Source organism: Cuculus canorus, chromosome 17, assembly GCF_017976375.1.
Source record: "Cuculus canorus isolate bCucCan1 chromosome 17, bCucCan1.pri, whole genome shotgun sequence".
In the NCBI taxonomy this organism is placed as follows: domain Eukaryota; kingdom Metazoa; phylum Chordata; class Aves; order Cuculiformes; family Cuculidae; genus Cuculus; species Cuculus canorus.
The window spans coordinates 8752773-8767969 of record NC_071417.1 but is presented as its reverse complement, the minus strand read 5'-3'; the positions used below and the strand labels follow the sequence as shown (position 1 = coordinate 8767969).

Below are 15197 nucleotides of genomic sequence, written 5' to 3'. Positions count from 1 at the left end.
GGTTGCCGAGCTGCTGCCTTTGGACTGTTTTTGAAGGCTGCAGGCCAGACCCTCAGGACTCGGCATTTAAGCAAGGAACTGAATCGGAAAGCAAAACTAGAAGTGGTGTAAGTGAGCGCATGGGCCTGCCTGGCAGCCAGAGATGTCAGCAGAGTGGCTGTGTTCTTGTGCTCTCTGACACTGGTGAGGATGGAGATCATGGCCAGTCGCGTACCCGCAGCCTCCCGAGGCTCCGGGTGCACACACACCCCCAGGGATGCTCCAGGCACATCACAACAGCTCAGCCTTGCTGAAACGCTGCCTTTTGGAAAGAAGGTGTGTTGTTAGACCCTGCTCAAACCCAACCGGGCTTGGAGCGCCACAGGAATCCATCTGTGAGGACTGGGGCGTCCCTTCCAGCACCCAGATGAAGCGATGTCACGATGGAGCAATGTGATGGCACACAGGGCACAGCATGGCCTGTTGCAGGTGGGAGAGGTGGTGGGACGGCTGGATGTCAGGGTGGGTACCCTGCTGGGTGCTAGGCGGGATGGATGGGTACCAGGTTGGGCACCAGGAAGGATGGATAGGCACCACACAGGATGGGTGGGTGCCACGCTGGGTGCCAGGTGGGACAGCTGGGTGTCAGACGGGGTGCCAGGCAGCACTGATGGGTGCCACAAAGGAGGGAAAGATGCGATGCTGGGTGCCAGGTGGCATTGATGGGTACCACAGAGGATGGAAGGATGCCACGCTGGGTGCCAGGTGAGATGGCAGGGTGTCACGCTTGGTACCAGGTGGAATGGCTGGGTACCACAAAGGACAGATGGATGCCACGCTCAGTGCCAGGTGAGATGGCTGGGTATCACGTGGGTGCCAAGCAGGATGGCTGGGTGTCACATAGGGTGTTAGCTGGGACTGATGGGTACCACAAAGGATGGATGGGTGTCACATGGGGTGCCAGCCGGGACTGATGGGTACCACAAAAGATGGATGGGTGGCACGCTAGGTGCCAGGCAGGATGGCTGGTTGTCATGTGGGGTGCCAGGCGGGATGGCTGGGTTTCACACTGGGCACCAGATGGGGCAGATGGGTGCCACTCTGAGTGCCTGGTGGGATGTCTGGGTACCAGGCTGGGTGCCACACTGGATTGCTGGGTACCAGGTGAGCTCAGCAGCGCTTCTCCCCACCGCGTCCCACACCGCTACCGCCGCCGGACAGGTTTGTAGACGCAGATGGCCAGGAGGATGATGGTGAGCAGGAGGGCGCTGAGGATGCTGCCCAGCAGCACTGCGGGAGGAGGCAGAGATACAGGTCAGGCTGCGCACGCCCTCCCCGAGCCGTTTCCCCAACCAAAAACCCTTCAGACCCCCCTCTAGGAAGGCAGCAGAGCGGCTCCCAGCGCTGTCCCCCCACGTGTCCCCTTACCGAGGTTTTGGTGCCGCAGCACAGCGAAGGGGCGGCCGCGCTGCTGGGCGAGCGTGGCGAGCGCCGTCATCGCCCAGCCCCGCAGCGCCATTGCCGGCTTTGTCAGCCCGGGCCCTCCCCTTCCTGCGCCCCGCCCCGGGCACGGAACCGAGGGAAACCGGGGGGAACCGGCATGGAGACACCGGCAGCGAGAGGGATGCGCTTGAACCGCCGGGACCGCCCGGGGCATCCTGCATCCCTGCTGCCTCGCCGCGACCTGAGCATCCCCAGCCCCGTCGGCATAACCAGCCCCACGAGCATCCTTTGCCCCCTATGCTCCTCCAACCCTGTGTGTATCCCCAGCCCCGTGGGCAACCTTCGCCCCCTGTGCTCCTCCAGCCCTCTGTGCATCCGCAGCCCCGTGGGCATCCCTTGCCCCCTATGCTTCTCCAAGCCATGTGCATCCCACTCCTCCTCTGCTCCCCCAGCCCTATTTGCATCCGATCCCTGTGTGCATGCCCAGCCCCATGTGCTTCTCCAACTCTATGCATCTCAGCCCTGCGTGCATCCTCAGCCCCATGGGCATCCCCCAACCCTACATGCCTCCCCAGCCCCATGACCACCCCTCGCCCCCTGTGCTCCTCCAGGCCCATTTGCACCCCCAGCCCCATGTGCTCCCCCAGCCCTATTTGTATCCCAGCTCTATGTGCATCCCTAGCCCTGTGGGTATCCCTCGCCCCCTGTGCTTCTCCAACCCTATGTGCATCCCTAGCTCCATTTACATCCCCAGCTCATGTGCATCCCCGGCCCTGTGAGCGTCCTCAGCCCCATATGCGCACCCCCAGCCCTGTGAACACCCTCAGCCCCATGAGCTCCCCCAGCCCTATGTGCACCTCATGTGCTCCTGCAACCCTACATGCACCCCCAGCTCCATGGTGATCCCAGCTCCATTTGCATCCCCAGCCCTATGGGCATCCCATACCCCCTCTGCTCCTCCAACCCTATGTGCATCCCCATCCCCACGTGCATCCCCATCCCCTTGGGCATCCCCATGCCTGTGTGCTGCCCCAGCCCTTTTTGCATCCCAGCCCCATGTGCTCCCTCAGTCCCATCCTCTGCCGTGGTGACTGTGGGCACTGGGAAGCGTTCAATGGGCCCCAAACCCCCCTGGGAAATGGGGAGGCTGCATTGCAAGTGATGTGACGTTATTGGGAAGTCATCCCAGAAGGCAGGCGGGGGTGGCTCACACCAGCGCCAGGGCTGCTTCATCTTGACCCCAATATTTGTTGTTAAAACAAGATATATTAAGGTCTTTTTCAAGTGCCAGATGCCACCGCTTCTCTCGCAGCCGCTTCTCCCGGCTCCGTAGGGCTGCCACATCGCATGGGCAGAGTCAGGATGAGGCACGAGGAGGGACTGCCCTGCCTTCCTGGCTCGATGGGGCCTGGCTGCAGCACGGTGGTCCTGGGAGTGACCTGAGGGGCCACACAATTTCTCTGCTGACTTCTACCTTTCGCAACAGAACAAAGTGTTTGTGTGTCGGGGTGGCAGCAGCCCCTCTGCTTCCCCCAGCCCTGTGCTCTCTGCTGCACCGCGGTGCTTTGTGAGCACAGCACAGCGACCTTCGGTTCCTCTCCTTTCTCTGATCTCCTAACGATTGATATCAGCTTTATTTTCCACGTCACCCGCGGCACGGCTAAAGGCATGCACTGCTTGCGCCGAGCGGGTTTGCACAGCGAGGGCATGGACGTCTCTAAGCAAGGCGTGTTCACGGCTTGTACCATCGGCCGCAGCTGCGCCTCCACCTTCGCCAAGGTTCACCTCCAAACCAGAAGAGTTTGGTCCTTAGCTTTCTGCAGCAGGTCCCGTTGCCCCTGCTGTGGCTCAGAGGTTTCCCTGCCCGCAGCAAGGATGGGCTCTGGTCTGTGCCGGGGGAGACGTGAGGGACCGGTGGCTGCGAGGAAGGTGACGGCAGCTTCTCTTCTGCCTGTCCCATTGCTTTGCCAGGGCAGGAGCAAGAAGCCGGAGCAGTCTCTGCATGCCCTGGATGTGCTGCCGGACTACAGGACGGGAGACATGCACACCTCTTCTGCCTGGGGGTCTCGTGTGGGCTTCTCTGGCCGGATGCAGACAGCGAGGCGCTGGAGGGGGGTAAGTAGGCAAAGAGAAAAGGCCATGGGTATCCTTCCCTGGTGCCACTCGCAGGGCTGCCTGCGGGGCATGCCAGCGGCTGAGTCAGCCTGCGGCAGGTCTCAGCAGCCAGGAGAAGTTCCAAGGGCTGAGAGGAGGGGGTGACAGCTGGGGACAGCCTCCTGCACCGAGGACCATGCTGGTGGAGCCTCGCTACTTCCTGGCCCCGTTGGAATCACAGCTTCAGAAAATGACTTAAAATGATTACACGGCTGAGCTGTGATCCTCTGAACCCTTTTCCAAGCAGCCTTCCAGGTGTGATAAAGTTGCCACACGTACAAAGATGCTGAGATGTCAATCATCAGCCCAGCTCTCCACCCTTGGTCTCAGGTTAACCCAAGCGGGGGTCCCTGCCCACCCACAGCCCACCCCAAAGCCATGGGATCACCTGCCTGGCTCCTGACCTGCTTGAGAGACCCTGGTGTCCAAACAAGCTTGTACACCATGTAGAAGGGGATGCAGATGAAGGACGATGCTCCTATGACATATCCCACTGAGATGCTCCACTCGGGGTACTGGTAGCTGAAGAGTGTCAGAGGTGGCTGGTCCAGCAGGGAGCTGATGACTATGAACTGTAACGAGCAGTGGAGCACGTTAGGAAAAGATGGTTGTGGGGCTGGACCACAGCAGGACATGCCCCACTGCCATTCACAAGCAGGAACAGGGCTGCAGCAGAGCTGTACAGCCTCCAAACCCCAGGCAAACACAACACGTGTGGCCAGGAAAGCTCTTCCGTGATGTCCAGGCATCCCTGGCTCCCCATGGAGAGCAGATCAGCTGCAACATCACCCCAGCACTGATTCCAACTCATCCTGTAGGTTAACCATGTCCATATCCCGCTGCCAACGCTGCTTTTCTAAGCACGAAAAACCAGTGCAGTGACATTTCCCAAGCTGTGACCCCTCACTAGGTGTGGGCTGGGAGGTCTGCACTTTCTTCATCTGACAAACCCCACAGAGAGAGCGCTCTGTGAAGGCTGCACATCCCCGTGCTGCAACGCCATCATTTGCTGTCTGCTTTGATTATAATACCTCTCTCTTAATAACCTGGACAAAGCACTTAGAGCCGTAATTAATCCTCACAAGGCCTCTCCTGCTGCAGATCCAGTGAGATTAGACCCCTCTGCTTCTCGCAGATGGCAGCCTTTGAAGTGCCAGGGGAGCTGGCGTTTCAAAGGGGATGGATCCAGCCCTGGTCCCCAGCCCTGCGGTGCTCTCAGAGATGTCCCCGCAGGTGGCCGTGCCAGCGAGAGTGCGGGATGCTGCCCACCGCGAGATGAAACAGGGCTGCACTTGGACTTGTGGGCACCCAGCTGCTGACCCCCAGCTTCACCCTGGAGCTGCAGGAGAGGCTGGAAAATGCACTTCCCGCTCCTTTTCTTTGTGAAATTCCCTGTCCCGGGCACTGTGGGCAGGTTGTTGTTGCCCATGGCTGGAGCAGTGGCATCGGGAGCTGGCAGGGAGGGCTGGCACCAGGTCCTACAGCCCCAGGACTCTGCTCCACTTGCCCAGCACCGTGTTCATCCTACGCAAGCGAGAGGCGAGCATCCAGCAGCGCAGGTGCCTGTGGAGCTGGGTGGCACAGCAGCTGGTGAAGGAAGAGCAGCTGCCCTGTGGTGCTTTCGGAGCAGAGTTGAGAACCTGAGCTTTCCTTCAGGCTGGAGATACTCACCGCTAACAAGGCAGGGCTGACGGCGACCCAGCACACCTTCCAGAATATCCCTGGGGTGAAGCCCAGCATGGCTTTCACATCATGGGAGAACCTCTGTATCCCTGCCGGAGGAGAGAGCTGTGATGGCCTCAGGGACCCGCAGAGGACGTGGGTGCAGGGATGCGGACACGATGCCTTCCGTGCCCCATCACAGCCTTGCCAGGAGCCACACACATGCTTTCTTCCCCCAGCTCCCCTGGCATTTACATGCATACGTGAGGTTAAATACCGTGTGGGTGCCTGCAGGGTGTTTTTATTAACAGAGGCAATTTCTTACCGTAAAACCAGGAGACGGCTATGGTTTCCAGTAGCACCACAGCCAGGATGGAGCAGCCAGCACCAAATTCCTCCAGCAGCTTCACCACGTAGGCTCCCCCCTGGAAGAGCGCAAGGAAGGGGAGGATGGCTCAGAGCGTGCAGGGATGTGGAGAAACCCTTTGGCAAAGTCCTGCCCTGGGGTTGTTGGACACATGAGTAGGCGTGTGGGGGGCATGGGAGCAGAGTGGTACTCACGTAGGTGAGGGTGCTCAGGGAGCCCAGGAAACAGACTGTGATGAGGACAAGGACGAAGAGCTCCCGTCGCCCAGCCAGGACCTGTGGGTACTCGTCCATCACAGCTGTGATCACAGCCTCCAAGCCCCCAAACTGTTAAGGAAACACAGCCGTGAGACAGAGAAATGAAGTGTGGGACCAGTATCATTCTTGGAGAAAATCTGCTCCACACAAGCAGAGTGGGGACATCCCATCCTATCCCCTCCCTCTGGAATGATGTCCCCTCTGACAGGCTTTGGAGGAGGAGGTTCAGACACTGTCCCCTCTGACAGGCTTTGGAGGAGGAGGTTCAGACCCACTGGAGATGACGGTGCGATGCTCCCTCCATCCCCACACCCACAGGGCAGGTAGCCCTCCTTCCTGAGGTCACAACTCCCCTTGTCACCACCTATTCCCTGTGGGGCACAGCCATTCCCAGCCCTGCTGGGGACATGGCCCCAGGCTGCACGGCTGTCACGCTCCATGGAGCTCCCTACCGTGCTGTCCAGGCCCAACGTTATCATCATCAGGAAGAATATGATGGCGAAGAAGGTGGATCCCACCATGTTGGCGATTGCTTCGGGGTAGGTGATAAAAAGGAGGCTTGGCCCTAGGAAGGGACATTGGTTTGGTTTGCTGTTCCCCAGCTGCTCTGGCACGGCCACGGCAGTGGGAAAAAGCTGGAGCAGCTGTGCCTGTTCCCAGCTGAGTGACAAGAGTTGGACACCTCGTTGTCCTCTGCTCCTGGGAACGTGTCCTGGACAGAACCCCAGGGCTGCAGTCACGCCGGGCACCCTCTGCCGTGGTGCACAGGCACCGTGGGGCAAGGACGGGGCAGAGAGTGAGGCAAACCTTTATCTCTTGCAACATCCTCCACCTCCACGTCCCTCATCTCAGCCATGTAGCCCAGCACGGTGAAGATGACGAAGCCGGAGAGGAAGCTGGTGAGGCAGTTCACCGTGCTGGTGACGAGCGCATCCCTAGAAAGCAAAAAGCATGGAGATATGTCCTGCGGCAGAATCATAGCATCAGAATATGCTGAGTTGGAAGGGACCCACAAGGACCATCGAGTCCAACTCCTGTCCCTGCACAGCACAACCCAAACATCCACACCGTGGTGCTGAGGGTGTTGGCCGAATGCTGCTGGAATATTGTTAGGCTTGGCACTGTGACTGCTTTCCTGGGAGCTGTTCCAGTGCTCCACCACCTTCTAAGGGAAGAACCTTCTTCTAATGTCCAACCTAAACCTACTGCCATTCCCTTGGGTCCTGTCATTGATCACCAGAGAGAAGGGTTCAGGTGCCCTGCTTGCCTACAACCCACCAGCTCATTCTGCTGGCCCTGCATTCCAAACCCACCAATAAAGTAGGGAATGATGCTCAGCCTGTGTCTACAGGGCACAGGAGCCATTGGGATGTGGCTTTGCTGCAGCCCTGCCTGGTGCAGCCCCCCTGCCCACAAAGACCCACAGCTGTGGGAGCTCACCGGTAGCAGTTGTTGTGGAAATGGTTGTAACTGGCCAGAGCAAGGAGGACACCGAACCCAGGGCCCAAGGAGAAGAATATCTGTGCAGCAGCATCAACCCAAACCTGGCAGGAGAAGCAACAGGCAGGCTGGAGAATGAAGAGGGAGTCCTAGGGCTGAGAGGTGCCCAACAGCATGCCCACCCCATGGCATGGCCACCCCACGGCACAGGGATGGGGTCCTTGGTGGTACACGCTGCCAAATCTCCAGTGTCTCCTGCCCTGTGCCACCATCAAATGTCCCAGGAGAAAGGGAGCTGCTGTGGGACAGAAGGAGCTTGATTCCACCCTGGGGTCCTACAGCAACAGAACTAACCAACAACATCTGTGCTCCCCATGCCTGGAGAGGGGATGAAGTGAAGGGGAGCCCTGAGACCCCTGTGCCCACTGCCATCCAGGTGGGTCCCACAGCAGCATCTTGTCCCTCATTCCCTTTAATGAGAATTCTCAAGTGCTGCCTGGTAATTACCCACAGGAAGCCCATTGTAAGGTCAGGGTGAGAACACAGCACAAACAAAACCCAGCAGCAATGAGATGGGTGATCCAATTATAAATTTACATTTCCAAGAGTCTGTCCAGCTCGTTTCTGTAGGAACAAGGGCCACGTAGCCCTGCTGCTCCAGCAGCCACGCCAGACTGGTGGGCAGGGGTGGGTGGGTGTCCCGGGAAGGGGGTCTGGGTGCTGCCATCCCTGCGGTGGGGGCAGCCTCAACCAGGGCAGTGCATCCCACCGCACACTCACCGCGGTGCTCAGGAGCTTGCCCCAGTCTGGACGCAGGTAGAAGACAACTCCTCTCCAGGCGCCGGGCAGGGTGGCCCCTCGGACCAGCAGGATGAGAAGGACGACGTAGGGCAGCGTGGCTGTCACCCACACCACCTGGAGAGAGGCAGCTGTCAGCCCCCAGCAGCAGCAGAGCTGCTCCACCGAGCACCCAATCTACGTGTGCTGGGCACGGGCGGCTCGCTCACAGCTGCATGAGGTGGCTGAGGGGTGGAGAGGAGTCACCACCTCAGGTTTAAGCAGCCAGGAGAGCTGAGAGGGCTTGCCAGGGCTCAGACCCTCCACCTTGCCTTGGCCATGGGTGGGATGCTGTGTGCTGGGCTGTGAGTCTCCACGAGGTTGGGGCTCCAGCGCATCCATGCCCAGTTGAGGGTAGTGCTGGAGCCCTCTTTCTTACCTTTCCTGATGTTTTCACCCCTTTCCACAAGCTGAAGTAGACAATGGTGAAGATGAGGAAGAGGCAGAGGAGCAGCTGCCAGTGGATCCCACCTATGTCGTACAGACCCCTGGCGTTCTGCATCTCCAGGACCTTCCTCCTGCAGGCAAGGGTCCCCGTTGCCAGGGAGATATCTCAGGTCAGCCCAGTGCTGCTGGCTGTGCCCTTGTGGGCAGCCAGGGAGCAGGCTCAGCCCTGGGTAAGCGATCCCATGCTCACCTCTCCCTTGGCACACTGAGAAGTGGCACTCTGAGCTCCCCAAGAGCATCCCTAGGCGAAAGCCTGCTCCCAGGCACCCTGGTTCTGCTCCCAGGTGCCTCCAAGGGGATGCAGCCCAGTTTAAACACATCCATATGCACACTTACGTATAAAACTCTTCGGCAGGAGACCTGGAGAAGTTGGTCCAGGTCACATTGCTCCTCCCGAAGTAGTTGGTGCAGTTGGGTGTGTTCCAGGGGTTGTCGCAGCTTGCCCAGGGCAAGGTGCCGGAAAAGGAGGAGTAGAAGTAATAGAGAGCCCAGGCGATGATGGTGTTGTAGTAGAAGGAGACGTAGAGGGCGATGATGCAAATGGCAAAGCCGATGCCTGGGGTTGGAGTGGGGCAGGCTCAGCAGCTGGCACTGGTCCAGCCCTCTCCCAGTCCCCTGGGATGTGGCTGTGGGGACCTGCACGGCCCCACTCTCCAACACTGCTGGCCTGGGGTTGAAGGTCTCTTACCTTTAAAGATGGGGCAGATGCGCTTCCAGATGGGAATGACTCCTGTCCTGTGGAACTGCCCCAGGGCCAGCTCCATGTAGAAGAGGGGCACCCCTCCGAAAACAGCCATCAGGGTGTACGGGATGAGAAAGGCTCCTGCGGGGTGAGGAGCAGAGTGGCAATGACCACTGCGGCCCCACGCCGGTTGGCAGGGACAGACAGGCGGTGGGTGGAGGGCTGCCACATCGGATCCTCCCAAGGCTGCAGGGATGGGTCACGGAGCAGGTGGAGGGGTTTGGATGCATCTTTGTAAAGATGCTTTGCAAATTATCTGTTCAGAGGGGCTTTATGTGAGGACTTTGCCCAGCGCCACCCCCGCTTACTGAGCTGCTGTGTCAATCCCAGCCTTCACTGAGGAGTGATTGTTCGGTGGGGTTGGTGCTAAGAGCCATAGAAACCATCAGGGCGTCATTGGGGCACCAAGAACCTCTCAGGTCTAGAAGAACTTTGGAGAAAACCCCACTGAATATGCATGGTCACCCCGAGACACAAATAATTAACGCTGTAATCTGCATTATTCATAACAATATCATCTGTACCAGGGCTACACTTGTATCCCATGGAGGTTTTGGAACTGGAGCTGTGAACCACACTCGTCAGTACAGTCGTGCTGGGATTAGTTAATTTAACCCCCACGGCTCCTCTCTATGAGAACCCTCCACATGCTCCACCCTCAGCCCCTCAAGGGTTTCTCTTCTAGGAACAACTTCAGCTGAGGGATGAGCCCACCACCGGCCCAGATCAGCGCTCCCACTTTGCATGGACCATAGGTCTCCTTCCCAAGAGCTGTTCCTTGAACCCCTCGCCCTCCTGTGTGCACGGAGTGGGTGAGGAAAGCATCCGCCTGAACCACATCCACGAAAAGTGGGTAAAGTTTTGCTCCCAGCCCCACAGGAGCAAATCACAAATAACTGTGCTTCAGTGTGGGCACCTGGGATCCTCGTTTTAGCCTTGAGTATGGTACTAATTATCTCCTTCTCATTTTCCCAAGCAGTTGAGGACGTTACCCGAATGCTGACTTTGGCAATTAAATCCACCGTGCTTTTGCAAACAGCACAAAATTTTCATTCCTCACGGTTTTTAATTTCCATGCAAGAGGTTTTTCCACCCTGCTCTATTTAAACCAATTTATTTAGATGTCATTTACTCAAGTTTTTTTTTTCCTTTCCCGGTATCTTAACTTTCTATCTTTTTGTATCTTAACTTTCTGTTGATCACTCAGAGAAGCGAACGCCCTGTGCGACACAGGGGCTGCGCATCCCGAGGAGCTGGGGCTGCTCCGCAGGGTCCAGCACCGCCAGCTGTATGGCTGGGATGCTTGTGAGGATTAATTGTAAGACACGAGCCATCAGAAAGCATTGCTTTCATAAAGTCACAAGATCATAAAGTGTATAAACCTCCCACTCCAAATTCGCAGATTCTCAATCCTTTTATGCAGCCTGGACCATGCTGGTTTTCTCTTTGTGATCCTAGAGCACGTCTAACCAAGCTGGGGAAGGAATGAATGACACCAGGGGAAGAGTGAGTGGAAGGGGATTTTGAATGAAGAAAGACACAAAACAGAAAAAAGACTGAAGTTGGGTTTGTCTCTAAACCACCCTCTCCAGAGAGGAGCAGTAAGACACAAAGAAAGGAAAGAAACAGTGGGGTTTTCAGCATGGAAAGGTGAAAAACATGTTTCTTTTCTCCAAAAGAAGACTTAAGTAACCCTAGCAGTGTCCTTACCCCCTCCGTTTTGGTAGCAGATGTAAGGGAACCGCCAGACGTTGCCCAGATCGACAGCGAAGCCGATGACCGAGAGGAGAAAATCCATTTTTTTGCTCCACTTGTCCCTGGGGTGGGTTTGGGACCCTGGGGACGCGGGGCCCGCTGTGGGACCGGGGTGGGTGGCTGTGCCCTGCCGAGGAGGGCTGGGCATCGGGAAGGGCTGCTCTGCCATCCTGCCACCCTGGCAAATCCTGCAGGATTCAGGCTGAGTAACTTGGGGATGGGAAGGATTTCTCTGTTGCTGATGACAGATCCGAGGAGGGGAGGGTCAGGCTGACTGCGCTTCCCCACCTCCCGCTGGAAACCCACAGCACCGAGTGCAGAGAAACCCATCCTCTGATCAAAGACGGGGCGGGGAGAGCAGTCTTCCAAGCTGAGGCACAGGGACCAGCCTCATCGCATGGATTTCTATCCCCTCTGCTCCCTGGGTCTGCACCCAGGAAGGTGGATTTGAGGGTTGGAGTATTTGCACACAGAGGTGCTCCTTCCTCTTGACAAGACGTTATTTCTTTCTCGTTGATATAGTTTGCAATTACTACTCCGCGAGTGATGACACCGGACCCGCCAAAGGAGATGACTGCTCGTTCTTGCAGGAGGAAACTCTATGGAGCGAATGGAGCTTGGACATGCCAGGAGGAAAATGCAGGGGATGAACTCAACCAGCACTCACTGTGAGCCCATCGGACCCTCATGGGCTGGGGGCACCTCTGGGCGCTGCCAGGAGCCAGCACTGCTTATAGAACCGTAGAATAATTGAGGTTGGAAAAGACCTCTAAGCTCATCCAGTCCAACCCTCAGCTCAACCCCACCATGCTGAATAAACCGTGTCCTGAAGTGAAGAGCAGAGCTGCCTGGTTTGAGCCATCTCACATCGCCCCATCTGGATCTCATGGACTTTCTGCAGTGCAGGGGTTCGAGCTGGTGCGAAGAAACCACTTGGGAGTGAAATAACTTTTGCAGCCCAGATGTAATTGAGGAGCAGATGACAGTGTGCCTAAAGCCATTTCTCTCTTCAGTTTGACAGTTTAACAGCAAATATTATTGCAAATGAAATGTGCCTGTGCACACTGACAGCCCCGGGCAGGTCCCGGTGTCTCACCCCAAGCCGTGACACGGGCTGGTGCCACACGAGCCCTTGTCTGGGGCCACCGATGGCTCCCAGGGCCCCAGGGTGGTCTGGCACCGGCTTTTCCAGACACCCTCTGTAATTAAAAGAAGCTCCAGAAGAGATCAAACTGGGAACTGTGGTTCTTAGGGCCACTGTTAGCGGGTTGCTGTGACAACGTGACGCCAGCTGCCCGGCTCCTGCCAGTACGGGAAACCTCTGGATACTGTTAATCCTTCAGACTCACTCATGGAGACCTGTGAGGATTGTCCAGTTAGAGCCACACAGGGTTTTTTTTTCTTGTGTCTGGCTCTGGCTGCTGGAGCTGTTGGACCAGAGCGGCGTGAGGGGCTGATGCCCAGGCTGATGGTCCCTGGGCAGACACGCCGGTGCTCTCCGTGGCTGCAGGAAGGACAGGCTAGATCTCCGTGGGTTTAGTCTAACTGTGGTGGCACAGCCACCCTGGGGCAGGGACATCACTGGCAGAGGTTGTCCAGGGAGGTGGTGGAGTCCCCATCCCTGGAGGGATTTAAAGCCAAGCAGACAAGTTGCTCAGGGGTCTGATTTACTAGTGGACAGATACGGTTGGGCTTGATGCTCTCAAGTGTCTTTTCCAACCTAGTGATTCTATGATGATTCTATGATCACTCAACCAGCTCCTTGCCTGCACAGCGTGAGCACGAAAGTCCTGAGAATGGGATATTTTTGGCTTAACCACTACTCCTCCTTGCTCTCCTGCATCTGGCTGCCACCTCACCGTGTTCCCTCACCTGGTGTGGGGACCCTAGCAGTGGACAACCAAACTGTTGTCCAAACCCCAGCCCTGAGCTGCCCCTTCCCAGCGGGCAGTGATGGGTGATGGACCCACTGCTGCCCCCGATCTGCTCTCCGTGCCCACACAGGGTGGGCTGTGCTCACCATCGCTTCTCCCTCTCTGCCTGTGGAACTGAAACGATTGTTCCTTTTAACACCTCTCACTTGAAAACACAACAATTTTCTGCTCATGGGTTTATGGAGATGGATGGGGAACAGCTTTCTGTAGGTGCTTTTCTCCAAGCAAAGGGGTTTATTGGCAGGGGGGGTTGGAACTAGGTGATCTTTAGGGTCCCTTCCAACCTGAACTATTCCAGGATTCTATTTGGAGGGTGTCAGGCTGGTTCCTTGAGCTGGACCCTGCGCTGGGTGGGGAGTGAGTGGAGATTGGGGGGGTCCCAGCATGACTCCCTCTCTGTGAGTCCGTGTGCACATGGCTTTGCCTGTGAAGCTTTCCATGAGCCGAGGCCCTGCACACAGGTAGATGAGGGACAATTAATCTCCTGCGGGTTTATACAGGGTTTGTGTCACTCCTGGGACTTTGCAAAGCCGTGAATTTCAGTTGCGGTCCTTATAATATGGGTTAGAAATTAAAGGCAAGGCTGTGCTCAGCTGCTGGGGCTGCGGGAGCAGCCACCCAGGCTGTTATCCCTCACTTAGGGATGAAGGGCAGAAATCCCTTTTGCTGGCGCAGGCTGCCTGAGGAGCATTCTGGGGGGACAAGGTTTAATCCCCCCCCGACTAAGGACCATCTTAAAGGCATAAACGGCAGAGTAGAGACAGCCGGTGCCATAGCAACTGTGCAAGAAGAATGGCTTTTTCTCTGTGGCTGACCCTTCTTTTCCCTAGGGAGATTACCTGCAATGGCTCGGTGTGCTGAGTATGGAGATCCTCCTGCACCCAGGTCCTGCTCTCCATTCAAGAAGCCTCAGAAGATGGGATCAGGGTCACTCCCAGCCCCAGGAGGAGCTGGCGTGCTGGTGGAGGGGTGCAGAGGTGGGCTGGAACCCCACAGCATCCCTCAGTGTGGGATGTCAGTGTAAGTCTTCTTCCTGCGTGAGAAGCAGAAGCTGTTCAGACACTGGCGTCTTCTTAAAAATGAGCTGTGTGCTCTCCTGAAGAGCCTTTAGAAAGACATGGATCTGATGCAGCAAGTCCAGAGGAGGCCACGGAGATGGTTTGAGGGCTGGAGCACCTCCTGTATGACAACAGGCTGGGAGAGTTGGAGTTGTTCAGCCTGGATGAGAGAAGGCTACAGGGAGACCTTAGAGCAGCTTCCAGTATAGAAAGGGGCTCCAGGAAAACTGGGGATCAGGAAGTGCAGGGACAGGATGAGGGGGAATGGTTTTGAGCTGAAAGAGGGGAGATTGAGATGAGATCTTAGGAAGAAATGTTTTGCTGCGAGGGTGGGGAGGCCCTGGCCCAGGTTGCTCAGAGCAGTGGTGGCTGCCCCATCCCTGGAGGTGTTCCAGGCCAGGTTGGATGGGGCTTGGAGCCCCTGATCCAGTGGGAGGTGTCCCTGCCCATGGCAGGCGGTGGAACTGGATGGGCTGTGAGTTCCCTTCTGACCCAAACCATTCTATAATTCTGTGATTCTCCACATTGATCTTTTAAATTATACATGATGGGAGGCCCCAGGTGGGCTTTGTACTCACACCTTGGGCGGCACTGGGTGTGCAGGAGTGGCACCAGCCGGGCATGGCTATCTCTATTCCCACAGCAGCTCCAAAACAGAGCTGCACTGTGCTTCTTCAAGGCAGGGATGTGCAGCCTGCACGTTGCTGTCTCAAAGCTCTCTATGCTGAGACCCTGACCAGCATCACTTTCCCAGCGCACACTGACGCTGCTCCGCTCCAGCCAAGCTGACCTACCGCTCCATCAATTTGATGCCGATGCTGCCGTTCCAGCATTCTCCACCCCTGACAGATCCCCCCAAGTTCTCGCTGGCGAATGAACTGCAAATGCACCCCGCGCTCCCATTCCACTCCCCCAGCTCCCATCTTCTCCTTGGGCACCCGATCGCCCACCCGTGCCGCTGCCTCTCCACGGTGACCCGCTAATGCGGTTGTGTCCTCTCCAGCATCGGGTCAAGGCTGCCACTGCCAAATCAATGAAGGGAGAGCTTTGAAATCTCCTTTTATTCTAGAAGCTGGAAACTGGAAAACACATTGCAGGTTCTTGGAGCTGCTGGAGACCTGA

General features: G+C 57.1%; 2 protein-coding genes and 1 long non-coding RNA gene across 4 annotated transcripts; 1 reads left to right on the top strand and 2 right to left on the bottom strand.

The window, feature by feature from the left end:
• Nucleotides 1-449: 449 nt before the first annotated feature.
• C17H12orf76 (chromosome 17 C12orf76 homolog) lies at nucleotides 450-1533 on the bottom strand. The gene is made up of 2 exons (XM_054082026.1): nucleotides 1408-1533; nucleotides 450-1269 (listed from the first exon to the last, which is right to left on the bottom strand). The coding sequence occupies exons 1-2, from the start codon at nucleotides 1496-1498 to the stop codon at nucleotides 1184-1186; spliced, it is 177 nt and encodes a 58-aa protein (XP_053938001.1). The 5' UTR covers nucleotides 1499-1533; the 3' UTR covers nucleotides 450-1183.
• A 1131-nt stretch (nucleotides 1534-2664) lies between these two features.
• LOC104058916 (sodium-dependent serotonin transporter) lies at nucleotides 2665-13994 on the bottom strand. 2 transcript variants are annotated; one of them, XM_054082019.1, is made up of 13 exons: nucleotides 13857-13994; nucleotides 9275-9409; nucleotides 8923-9142; nucleotides 8519-8657; nucleotides 8083-8217; nucleotides 7303-7406; nucleotides 6670-6797; nucleotides 6315-6427; nucleotides 5800-5931; nucleotides 5564-5663; nucleotides 5248-5348; nucleotides 3981-4148; nucleotides 2665-3527 (listed from the first exon to the last, which is right to left on the bottom strand). In XM_054082019.1, the coding sequence occupies exons 2-13, from the start codon at nucleotides 9381-9383 to the stop codon at nucleotides 3447-3449; spliced, it is 1530 nt and encodes a 509-aa protein (XP_053937994.1). In that variant the 5' UTR covers nucleotides 9384-9409; nucleotides 13857-13994; the 3' UTR covers nucleotides 2665-3446. The 2 variants fall into 2 exon arrangements, with proteins under 2 accessions (XP_053937994.1, XP_009558797.2); XM_009560502.2 differs by lacking the exon at nucleotides 13857-13994 and adding an exon at nucleotides 11039-11613.
• On the top strand, nucleotides 9397-11713 carry LOC128853878 (uncharacterized). The gene is made up of 3 exons (XR_008452690.1): nucleotides 9397-10978; nucleotides 11059-11150; nucleotides 11606-11713. It is a non-coding gene; the product is annotated as an uncharacterized LOC128853878 (long non-coding RNA).
• Nucleotides 13995-15197: the final 1203 nt, after the last annotated feature.